A 12,606-nucleotide genomic window follows, 5' to 3' on the forward strand; every position below is an offset into this window, starting at 1 on the left:
TTTGCGATTTTTTTCGCAACGGATTCATTAATACGCATCGGACTCAGTGTGCAAGGTCTCTGTGCGTGACAAATTTTTAGGATCACGAATACAAAAAAACACATACGAAAATTTCGGACTCAGTGTGCAAAGACCTAAAATCTCACAATTCTAAGGAAAAAAGTCTGATTTGTGACATGCAAACTCGCAATTTAGAATTGTGAGATAAAAAGTCACAATTACATTTTTTTTTTTTGATTTAGTGGCAGAAACAAGCTTCCATACTTTATGTGGTTAATTACAAGCAAAGGTCAGAATTAAAAATACAACAAATACAGTTAAATTAATCAATTCACACACACTGTAGCGGTTCCTCGTTCAGGACTACCAGGTTTTAATGGGTCAGTGCAAAGCCCAGAACTTCCTTTTCGGCTGTGGAAGCTCATGGGACGGATGCAGATTGTACACCGGCTCTGGTACCCCTGTTGGAAAAGGGGCTTCTGTCTCTACAGCAATGCTAACTGTGTGCCTCTTGCACAAATACAATCACACTGCTGTTTGTGTGCTGTGTATCAGAAGTGTTTTGATGACCTGGGGCAGGTCTCAAGTGCATGTCATGTTAGGGGGGTGTCATAATGCAGAGGGCACAAACACACACAGGAAATCCATTCAAAGTGTCCCCCTCCCCCCATCCAACACTTACAATGGTCTAATCCTCTCCAGCAGCACTCAAGCCGAGAGTGTTTCTTTTGCACTGTTCTTGACAGCGTGTTGGCTTACTCCAGCTCAACATCACGAGGATGGGCTTTTACAGCTACTTTGCGATAGATAGATGGATGAATGGACAGAGTGAGTGTGCTAATACATCAGAAACCACAGCGTCTTGTGGCTCTGCTACATTAACCAGATCAGTGTGAATTAAAGTAAAACCAGAATCTTACTCTTCCTCTCTCTCACCGACTATAGCCCTATTTGGACAGGACTGTTTTTTCCAGAGGTCAGGTCAGATTCGTGTTTCACAGACATACTTTGTGATCTTAATCCCGTCTGAATTGAACAAGTCTGTCTCTCACACAGTATTGGTTAAAAAAAGACCTGTTTTTCAGCTAAGTTGGGCGTCCTATAAGAAATCTAATCCTGTTCTAAATAGGAATGTCTTTGATTCTGGTACATTATTTTTTTCCACAAGTTTCTCCTCATTTATTTTGACCTAATAATTTGGTAACTAAAGCTAAATTTCTTGTCACGCTACCTGATGCACCTCCATTATGGGTCTACACCAGTGGCCAGTTGCATAAACATAGCCACCATGTTAAGACTAGCAGGAAGCCAATGGGTAGTGAGTCTTACTTTTTGGAGTCAAATGAGACTAATCAACGTTTTTATGTAACTAAGTTAAAAAGTTATGACCAGTCTTAAAGAATAAAATTGTTGACTAACTTCTAAGACTAGTCAACTAGACAACTAGACAACTTGCTTGACCTTCCTGTGAATTTCAAGCAATTCTGAAGGCCTTAATTAGCTTCAGGTGTGTTTGATTAGGGTTAGAGCTAAACTCTGCAGGACAATGGATCTCTAGGATAGGGCTTGACCTCTAATCTGGACCATTTGCCAAAGAAAAATACAATTACAGTCTGTAATCATGGCATCCATGCACTGTAAACCCTAATAAGTTGGCAAAACTCAATAAATTTGAGGTAATCAGTTACATCAATTTAAAAGTTAAAAAATTCAAAGTTTAAGTAAGCAGAACTTTCATTTTGCAGATTTTCATTTTGTACTCATACATTTTAATTACTCCCAACTTGAAATTTCAGAGTATTTTGAGTATTAACACTTAATTTTAGGATTTATTCTCCCTTTGGAGTGTCATGGCAAAGCATGTTGGGAAATAAAAATCCCAGGCCAGTTTCAGGTAAATTTAAGTTTGTCTAAATTAAACTAGTTCATAAAACTCAAAACAGTGAAACAGTTCAGATGACTTAAAAGTGTCAGTTTCGTGAACTCAAAATAAAAAGAAAGTTCTAAATACTCATAAAAATTAATTGGATTGAACTAATTTGTTTAATTTGAGTTTGCCCTACTCAAACCAATTAATTATTTTAAGCATTAGGGTTTACAGTGTATTTTACAGATCTATTTTTTTACGGAAGAGGATTAGGGCCAAGCAATAATAAAAAATAATAAAAAAATAAAACCATCTCAAGTTTAAAGTTGTTAAATTTCGAGAAAAAAATCGTTAAATTTTGAAAAAAAAGTCTAAATAAAATGTTGAGACTAAAGTCATTAAATTATGAGAAAAAAAGTCGTTAGATTATGAGAACAAATTCGTTAAGTTATGAGAAAAAAAGTCGTTAAATTTTGAGAAAAAAAGTCAAGATAAAATGTTGAGAATAAAGTCATTAAATTATGAGAAAAAGGTTGTTAAATTATGAGAACAAATTCGTAATTTAACTAATTTATTCTCATAATTTAATGACTTTATTCTCATAATTTAATGAGTTTATTCTTGACATTTTATCTCGAAATTTAACAACATTTTTCTTTTAATTTAATGAATTTGTTCTTGTAATTTAACAACTTTTTTCTCGTAATTTAACGAATTTATTCTCAACATTTTATCTCGACTTTTTTCTTGAAATTTAACGAGTTTTTTCTTGTAATTTAACGAGTTTATTCTCAACATTTTATGTCAATGTTTTTCTCGAAATTTAATGATTTTTTTTCTCAAAATTTAACAACTTTAATCTTGAGATGGTTTTATTTTTTTATTATTGCTTGGCCCTAATCCTCTTCCGTAATTTTGCGAGATCGTGATTTTGTATGAGTTTGTGTGAAGTGAATACATTTTTAGAAGAAAAGCAGACATGAAGGTCCATAACTAAACATAACTGGGGCATAAGCAGATTGTACAAAAACGTATGAATGAGAATGTTTGAATTAGCCACCAAATCGCCAACGTGTAAAATAATTACGAATTGTTTTTTTCAAAAGGATAGTCCACCCAAAAATTAAAATTGTCATATTTTACTCACCCTCATGTTGAACCAAACCTGTATGATTTTCTTGTTCTGTGGTAGATATTTTGAAGAATGTTGGTAACCAAACATTTTTGCTTCCCATTAAATGGACAAAAATACAATGTAAGTCAAAGGGAACCGAAACTTTTTGATTACCAACATTCTTCAAAATATCTGTTTTTCTAGAAGAAAGAAATGCATACAGGTTTGGAACAACATGAGGGTAGAGTAAACTATGAAAGAATTTTAATTTTTGGGTGGACTATCCCTATAATACCAGGTGAAAACTGGGCCTCCGCTTGTGACGTATGGTTTCTCTACGAAAAGACTGTTTGGCTAAAGGTGTATATTGGTCATTACAGCATGTAATGGCTGCTGTACATCAGCCGCATGCCATAAAGACCTCTTGCCAGAGCTGCAGCGTGTGCCATAAATGCCTAAGCATGCACTATAGTGCACATTAAAGGGGCCATGCCTCTCTGAGTTTGAGGAATTATGGGTCAGAGAGAATAAAACTACAATGTGAGGCTGTGTGGAGGTCTGTTGTGTGTCTAGAGGTCTGTTGTGTGTCTAGATTTATTATGCCTGTTACAGCTTTGATGCACTTAATGATATTCTGACTCACTTTCTGCTAACTTTCTCAGTTATTATTCTCATTCGTTTAACTTGATGTGCTAAAATAACTAAAAGGAAAATTGAAATAAAAATTATATAGACACTTTAAAAATGTCTTTTACATAAATTAAAATCAAAACAGAAAATCTAAACTAATTCAAACTATTCATGAAAACTATAATTGTATTTCAATGATCCTAAACAAAGAGCTACCAACTCTTATTAAATTAAACAAATGACAGACATATTATTTTTAAATATTTTACAGAGTTTGAAGGATCCAGTTTATTTTAGTTGTACTTTTTACAGATATCCAAAACCTAATATTAGTAGTTAGAATAAAAGTTAGTTATTTCACAGTTCTTCATGTGCTGAAAAGTGTTCCCACATCACCAATCCCAGGTTCCTGATTTCATCGTGCCTAGTTAAACCACGTCTTAAAATCTAATGCACAAGTTCAGTGATCCAAGAGCAGACTAGCTCAGAGCTTGTCCCTGTGGGCTTAGTTCACAGCTAGAGTTTCTTCAGCCTTTCCTCCTTTTGGCATTGCACTAAAAGATGAAAAGCTGTGTTTGGTTTGAGGAGGGATTTATTGGTATTAGAACAACACAAACTGTGTGGTGCTTAGAGGCATGGGCGTTGGAGGAAGTCAGACACAAATGATGTTGCAATACTCCAATTTGTCACTCAAACAGTACAAAATGCCTCAGATTTCTTCTTGTTACTGCACCGAAACATAAATATAAATATAAATTCTCTGACTATTTTGCTGGGGAAACATAAATAACACCTTTACATTAAAGGGTTAGTTCACCCAAAAATGAAAATTCTGTCATTAATTACTCACCCTCATGTCGTTCCACACCTGTAAGACCTTTGTTCATCTTTGGAACACAAATTAAGATATTTTTGATAAAATCCGATGGCTCAGTGAGGCCTGCATTGACAGCAAGTTTATTTACACTTTCAGTGCCCAGAAAGATACTAAAAACATATTTAAAACAGTTCATGTGACTACAGTGGTTCAACCTTAATGATATTAAGTGACGAGAATGCTTTTTGTGTGCCAAAAAAACAAAATAACAACTTTATTCAACAATATCTAGTGATGGGCGATTTCAAAACACTGCTTCATGAAGCTTCAAAGCTTTTGTTTCGAATCTTTGGTTCGGAGCAGGTATCAAACTGCCAAAGTCACGTGAACCATTGAAATTTCGAAAACACTTATGACATAACGAATCGCTCACCACTAGATATTGTTGAATACTTTTTGGCAAAAAGTATTCTCGTCACTTCATAACATTAAGGTTGAACCACTGTAGTCACATGAACTGTTATAAAAATATTTTTAGTAGCTTTCTGGGCATTTTAAAGTGTAAATTAACTTGCTGTCAATGGAGGCCTCAAAAATATTTATCAAAAATATCTTAATTTGTGTTCCGAAGATGAACGATGGGTGTGGAACGACTTGAATGTGAGTTATTAATGACTGAATTTTCATTTTTGGGTGAACTAACACTTTAACATACAATCAAGAAATACTTGTTCTGCAAAATCATTAGGGTTTTATTGTAGTAGTTCACTCAAACTTTAAATTTAAACATTATGATATAATGTACAGTAGTGCTGATAAATTAAAAAAACAAACGTCCTTAATCAGATTAATTCCTAATTTTCAGATTCTAGATTTAGACTGATTTAGGAGAATTTTGACCTTCCTTGAAGATCCTGTACGAGCCCCCAATTTTTCTAAAAAGGATTAGAGCTTTTAAGATTTGGCTCTTAGAACTCAAAAAAAAAAATAATAATAATAATAATAATAATTTTGTGGCTTGCCAGGGATCTCAGAGTTCAACATCAATGCAAGCTTTTATTTCTGTCATTTTACACTTTTCCATGTAGAGACTTTCTGAGAATTTATTCGAATAGAAATGCAACCTTGAAAAGACCAACCTAATACATTTGAAAAAGCTGCATTTGGCTGACGACAACCTATGTGTTCCTGTTAAAGGCCAAACACTATTGTCCTGGTTTAGGGCACCTTTCTTGACTTCCAGGAAATGATATATTTTAGTGTGGGTTATAAAAATAGTTTAACACCCTCAAAGGTACTATACACAATTACTGCCATTAGCCTGGCCCATAAACCCACCTTTACCCCTTTATTCCCCCTTTATCACCACACTCAAACTCTGGCTGCCCTGGCATGGGGGAGGGGGGCACTTGTCAGAGTCTTTGTGTGTGTGTCTCTTATGTAATGTGCCATGTGTAAATGAGGTTTAAGCTAAGAAATCGTTTTAGAATAAATGAACGTGTCTCCCAGTGTTGAGAAATTTCACAGAGCACAATTAGGCTTTAACCCATCATTCCCAGTGAGTCACAAAAATCTCACACCCTATTTCCTCTTTCTGATGAAGTTCATCCAAAATAAAACTCATGAAACACATATTCACTGTCAGCCTCCCTGCATTGGGTGGATTGCACCATTGAGCATTAATCTTAAACCTAGATTAAATCAAGGTTTATCTAATAATTCAATCATCGATGTAGGGTATCTGGAACCCAGTGTCTCCGGCCATAGGCAGGGAGTCCATTTCAACAAAATGTAAACCTTCTTCAAACATAATCAGGGTTACATTTAAATGTTGTTTTGATACTGTACTGTGAACCTTGTATTTGTGTTGCTCAATCTTAAAATTTAAAAATTCAGATTAAATAGAAAAGTTTAGTCAGTGACCTTTATCTGCACGTTTATCTTCAATAATGCTTCCATATTACTATTTAATTCATTTTTTTTTTGCAACTTTGATCTTTGTATGTGCCAGTGTTATTATCGTTAACTAAAACTATTGCCAAAAACCAAACTGTCATGATTGTAGAGCAGAGAAAGACTGGAGGAGGAGCAGTGCTATAGAGGAATGCTGAGTTTGCTATCTTATCAGCAGATACTGCATTAAAACACACACAGTTTTATATTCACCCTCTGCTTTGGATCACTGTGACATTTGACTCAGGAGTACACAACACTTGATATCCACTGACCCAAATTCACAAAATACAGTGGACATACGGTGTTCGCATAATGTTATATATCAAAGCTGGTAGCATCTGCAAACCATGACAGAGATTCACAGAGACTTTTAATCAGCTTGTGTTGCAGTGATTAGGTGCGTTCATGCTATGTTGTAATTACCTTAATGATTCTGAACTGTAAAAAGCCTTGTAATTACAGCATGTCAACTTGACTTGTACCACGTGGCCGCTGTACCACCTGACCACCACAGATTTAAAGGGTTAAGGCCCCGATATACTTCAAACGAAAACAAACTGATGTGAAGTCATTTGGAACAGTTCACCAATCGTTTTGTTTGCCGATGCGAACTCTCAGGAAAAGTTTGCTCCAGCTGCAAAACTTCATACTAACAACGTAATAGGAGGTGTGTGCTGACACTATACTTAATGCGACAAGACAGCCGTTGGAAAGCACTTGGACTACGTCAGAAATAGAACGGGGAATCCGTTTACTGTCGGGAATTTGTCGCGTCGTGCCACATCCTGTGTAGACAATATAACGTTATAATGGGTATAATGGATATTATGGGTTCTATTGTCTTTAGACGCGTCGCACCGCATGCATCCGGTGTAGACACGGTGTGAGGCTCCGCCTTCTTTTGCGCGAAACTCTTTTCTGACTCATTTCATCTTTTCAGATCATTGAGGTAAGATCTCCATTGGTGAAAACATGAACACACTGGATAGCTGCTTTATAGTACAAAGTTAAGTTGTACTTCTGAAGAAATGAGGCACTGACACTATTTTTCATGTAAAGCTGCTTAGTTTTAAGCAATCTATTGAATAAAATGCCATATAAATAAACGTGACGTGACTTTACTGGAGTGCTAATTTGCAGAGCTCGTGCTAACACACCCATGTTATTATGATCAGATGCTTTTCTTATGCTTTCTATAAAGAAAAAATCTTTTTTTGTTGTTTATTTTGTTACTAAGAGAAACGGGCAGCACATTTACATATTCATCTAAATGCTGCTCTCATCAGTGTGGGCGGCGCCAGATGTTCGATAACAGTATATCGCTGCTCACGTATTTCGAACTTCATTTTACTCCTAAACAAAGACCAAAAAAGAACTTTGTTTGAAGTATATCCGGGCTTTTAGTTCACCCAAAAATTAAATTTCTTTCATTACTCACCCTCATGTCATTCCATATGCATAAGACCTTTCGAACGGGACCTTTCCCGTTCATCTTCGGAACAGAAATTAAGATATTTTTGATAAAATCAGAGTTTTTTTTTTTATCCCCCATAGAAAGCAATGTAATTACCACAATCAATGTACAGAAAAGTTGTAAAGACATCATTAAAATAGTTAATATGACTACAGTGGTTCAACCTTAAAGTACCTTTAACCTTTCATCGCTTCATAACATAAAGGTTGAAGCACTGCAGTCACATGGACTATTTTAACGATGTCTTTACTACTTTTCTGGACCTTGAATGTGATAATTATGTTGCTTTCTGTGGGGGACAAAAAAAAAAAAAACATCTCAGATTTCATCAAAAATATCTTAATTTGTGTTAAGATCTTACAGGTTTGGAACAACATGAGGGTGAGTAATTATGGACAGAAATGTAATTTTTGGGTGAACTAACCCTTTAAGGTTAGCTTTAAGGTAGACCGATTGGTGTAATGACATCAAAGTACCACTAGAGCGATTTGCAAGCATACAGACCTTTATTTATGGTAATTACGACATGGTGTGAACGCACCAATTATTTGTAGATATATGGGCTGTGTCTGAAGACTTAGGCAGCTGATTTGTTGCCTCGCTGCCCTATCAGGCAATGACTTTGCAGGCAGCGTTTGTGCACTGATTTTGCGGAACTGATTTCAGGCAGACTTCTGAGGCAGCATAATGGTTTAATGATCTACAGAAAAATAGAGAGAGCTTTGATGATAACTAAGCGAATATTTAAAGGTGCTCTATGTAAGAATGACAGCTAGTGGTTGAAATGGGTACTGCAGTCCAAATTCAAAATATTGTTCGCCCCGCCCCCTCCTCCTCAGAATCGATGCTCTCGCGGGTTGCCAGTTTGAAGACACGCAACAGGAGCAAGCAATTGGAAGGCGAGGAGACTTACACACTGTAAGATAATTAGTTGATTTATTGACTTATGATGAATTCATATTGCGTTTTAATATGCTCCCATTCATCAAGATTTTTAGATAGATGCTGAGTCTTTTTAGGTCATGTAGAATCTGCGATCTCTGACCCAGTTTGTTCGCTGGCTTCCATGGCTGCAATTCGCGGCATGTGTTTTCCGCCAACTGGCAACCCGGGGTGGCGAAATACTATTGGGTAAATTGGCAACATGCGGTCTTGCACAGACCGAAACAAAAACAGAAATTCCGACATGGAACGCATATTTCAAAGTAAAATAACTGTCTGTAGCAATGGTTTTCAGAGAAACCAATATGTGAACTAAGCATGTTTAATAAATATCTGCAAACATATTATGGTATTTTTATGCTTTAGTACAGTCAAAAACTTACATAGAGCACCTTTAATTACTACAATGATAATTTCTCCCTAGAAATGACATCAGTGGAAAACATTGATGAAAAATGTACATTTACAAACAAACTGACCACCAATCCCAACATTCAGAAGCCATCTTTATTTTTTAGCTCAACTGTCAGAATAGAACACAGGATTGTGGGATATCAAAGGCAGCGAAGGATACATCTGTGCTGCTTTCAAAAATCAATCAGATGAGGGTGTCTCACGAGACTGGAAGTGAAGCTATAATTGGATTTGCCTTAATGCCTTCCTACCTTGGAATGCAGCCTCTGAAGGTAGCATTTTTAAGCTTTCAGATACAGCCATGATGAAGTCAGTTCCCCTCAAGTTCACGCAGGTGTTCTGGCAGAGTATCCACAGGTGTAGTTCACCACTTTAATTATTAAGTATGTATGCTCATTATCCACAAAGGGGCACAATGCTCATCTTTATTTCAGTATATCTGTTGAGTTCTATATCTTTGCTTAAACTTTGTTTGTGCTTTCTTTCTTTAAAACTAATTTTGTTATTTAGCGCAATGACATTTGATGTCCAAATACTTTCAATGCATTTTTAGGACTTTCAAGTGTTGAATCAATAACACTTTATAATAAGGTTCCATTAGTTAAAGAAATGAACATCAACTGTAAATGCTTGAGAAATATTTTCCTTGTTAGTGAATGGTAACTAATGTTAATAAATGGAACATTGTTGTATGAATCACTGTATGACTGTAGAACATTTGTTTGTTTTGCAAAACCAGAGATTGCAGACATCACATTGCACATTTTAACAGGACTTCAGGGTGCGTTTTCAATTTCATCGTATGCACTTCAGGGTGTTTTCCTCTTTCTTGATGAACTTTTGAGTTGGTACTTTCAATATTCTGTGGATGCACAAAAAACTAATCCACCTCCAAGAAGATATTGTTGTTTTGTGACTCATTTGAGGCGGTTTCTCTGGAAACTTTCAGTGTGTCATTCAAAAGAAAGTGCTCTTCTTGCTGTGTGTGGTTGTGTAAGGCTGGTGAACAAGGTGGAACGCCTTTGTGTGATGTCAGATGAGAAAGGCATGGAAGCGAATCGGTGTCATGGAGTGGGTCATTGAGAGGTGAGGCTGACTGCTTCCACGGGTTCAGCAAAAGTTCAGCTGCATAACATTAGGCAAATTAGTAAGACAGCAATGGAGAGAGATAAATGAGCCTTGCGAGAACTAGAGAAAGGCCAAACTTTGAGAAGGAGGAATTCCTGAAGTTGTTTTATGAAAGGAAAACGTATCATATAATTCATAAAGTGTGTGTTTGACAATCTAAAGATGCTTTTTCTATGTAGTCCTTTATCCAGAATTTGTAGTTTTTGCACTGGTCTTTGTAACTGTGAACTAGACCATTAGATAAAGCTGTTTTCCTTGCAATAATGCTAAGAAACAACTTTGTCTGTGTTTTAATGATCATGATCTGCAGAATGACTTCCGTTCTGTTTGGGGTCCCATGAGATCTCTGCTGTACGCATATAGTCATTTCAACAATAACCTTGGCTTTTCAAATATTGAATGATGAGCTACCATAAAGTATGCACGATCTTTTTAAATAACATTGTTGCTTGTTATTCATTACAACATTTTTGTTTGAAGGTCAAATTGACTCCAGAATAACAGAATAAAACATACTGAAAATACAGCTGGAGTATATAGTATGCGGTTTATTCTTCAGTTAGGTGTATTCTTAAAAAAATCAAACTATATTTAATCTAAATTCAAACATTTATTATATGTCCTGGAATGAAGAACTGATCAAATGGGGTTTGGGATAATGTTTAATAGTGTGGAGTTCTGATAGTGTACATTTGTAATGAATGAAAACATTATATGGAGAACTTTTTTTTTCTTTTTTCAAATACTTAGCCTACTACTGACTGGTTTAGTCAGAACAATTAATAAAGCTCATCTCAGATGGATGGATAGATACCATGCTAACACCATGGTTGAGCTGTTTTCTTATTTATTTATTGCAGTGACATTTTATGCCTGCTATTCGGAAAAAAAAAAAAAATAAAAAAAAAATAATAATTATTTAGTTCGACCTATTAAAAGTGAAAGAGACGTAATGTGGGCGGGACTTTGGAGATAGAGACGTTAAGGCGGGCGGAGATTAATGGCAGAAATGTACATGTGGGCGGGGTCTGAACGCAGTCACTTGGTTCGTCACCGCTAATGGGCGGTGCTTATAGACAGCTGCTCGCGCTCGTCAAGATCTTCTCACACTCTCAGCAGCTCCGCGAGCGTGAACACACGGTGGCCGCGCGGATTAACAACACCGACAGACACACAAGCTGATTAAACGCGCGTCTGTGTGCTGTTTCTAACCGGGAGGACACGAGACACTTAAAATGAACCTCTTTAACATTGCTGCACGAGTTTGATAATATCACGGAGAGACAAGCGAGACAAAATAATCACACAAATCGGAGCTTCGCGAATAATACTGGACCAAACTCACATTTCAACACTGAACTGAACATTTCATGGATTTATTGATGCCTCGTCCATTCTGTATTTTATTATATTAATTAACCGATCAAGATTTGGAATAAGAAGGAACACAGTGTATGTTGTCTGAAAGACACACATTGCATTTTGAAACAAGGACATTGTTGATCCTTTATGTGAATGTATTTTTGCAAAAAGTATTTTAGCGGACATTAATCGGACCGTAGCGGATCTCTGACCATGCACACGCACTTCAGCTTTAGTTTTACTCGCTTCTGTAGTTCGTGATCTCCTCTGGGAATATCTGGGATGGATCCATCTCTCTGTTAAAGCTCTATGTTGAAGTGTATAGTCGTGGCTGTTTCATTGAGTCCGATCTGATCATGTATGAGAGTGTGGATGTGAACCCTTTCCTCATGATGGATTACTATAATCAGAGCAGAGGATGTCTGATCCCGGACAAGATGCCCCATCCCTTCAGCTCATCCATCAGACATCAGCACTGGAGCGGATCCAACCACTGTACGTGCACTTTCATTCAGCAAAACGCTTTGTTTCTAGAATCTCCTTAACTAGAGTGCATTCTAGTTTAGCTGATCTGATTCAGTCTGTGTCAGTCATTCATATGGGCTACTGGTATTTAAATTCAGCTGGTTGACCCACTTATACACAAACACGGGCGCGCGCACACGCACACACTGCTGCTTCTGTCTGCATACAGCACCATGCAGATTTCCCCTTTGGATTGAACACGTTCGTTTATTTCTTACCAACCAGCTTGTAAAGAGAACAACCTAATATCTAGTCATTCATATAAAGCTGTTTATGACCATTTATGACAGCTTGTTAACATTAATGGAACCGAGAATTTGAATGAAATTCGGAGAGGCTAGTCTAGAGACTTGTGAATGTGAAATTGTGTTGCGCAC

General features: G+C 36.5%; 1 protein-coding gene across 4 annotated transcripts in view; it reads left to right on the forward strand.

Moving 5' to 3' along the window:
* The window catches only part of raraa (retinoic acid receptor, alpha a), a 209,159-nt gene that overhangs the window by 152,845 nt on the left and 43,708 nt on the right, over positions 1-12,606 (forward strand). The window contains exon 1 of one of the 4 annotated variants that reach the window (XM_067369041.1): positions 11,468-12,199. The exons of the other annotated variants lie outside the window; for them this stretch is intronic. Within the exon in view, the coding sequence (XP_067225142.1) occupies positions 12,061-12,199 (139 nt within the window). The 5' untranslated portion in view covers positions 11,468-12,060. Of the gene's footprint in view, positions 1-11,467; positions 12,200-12,606 lie in introns of those variants that run through there. 4 annotated transcript variants of the gene reach the window in all.

The sequence above is a fragment of the Chanodichthys erythropterus genome, chromosome 19 (assembly GCF_024489055.1).
Source record: "Chanodichthys erythropterus isolate Z2021 chromosome 19, ASM2448905v1, whole genome shotgun sequence".
Taxonomy (NCBI): Eukaryota; Metazoa; Chordata; class Actinopteri; order Cypriniformes; family Xenocyprididae; genus Chanodichthys; species Chanodichthys erythropterus.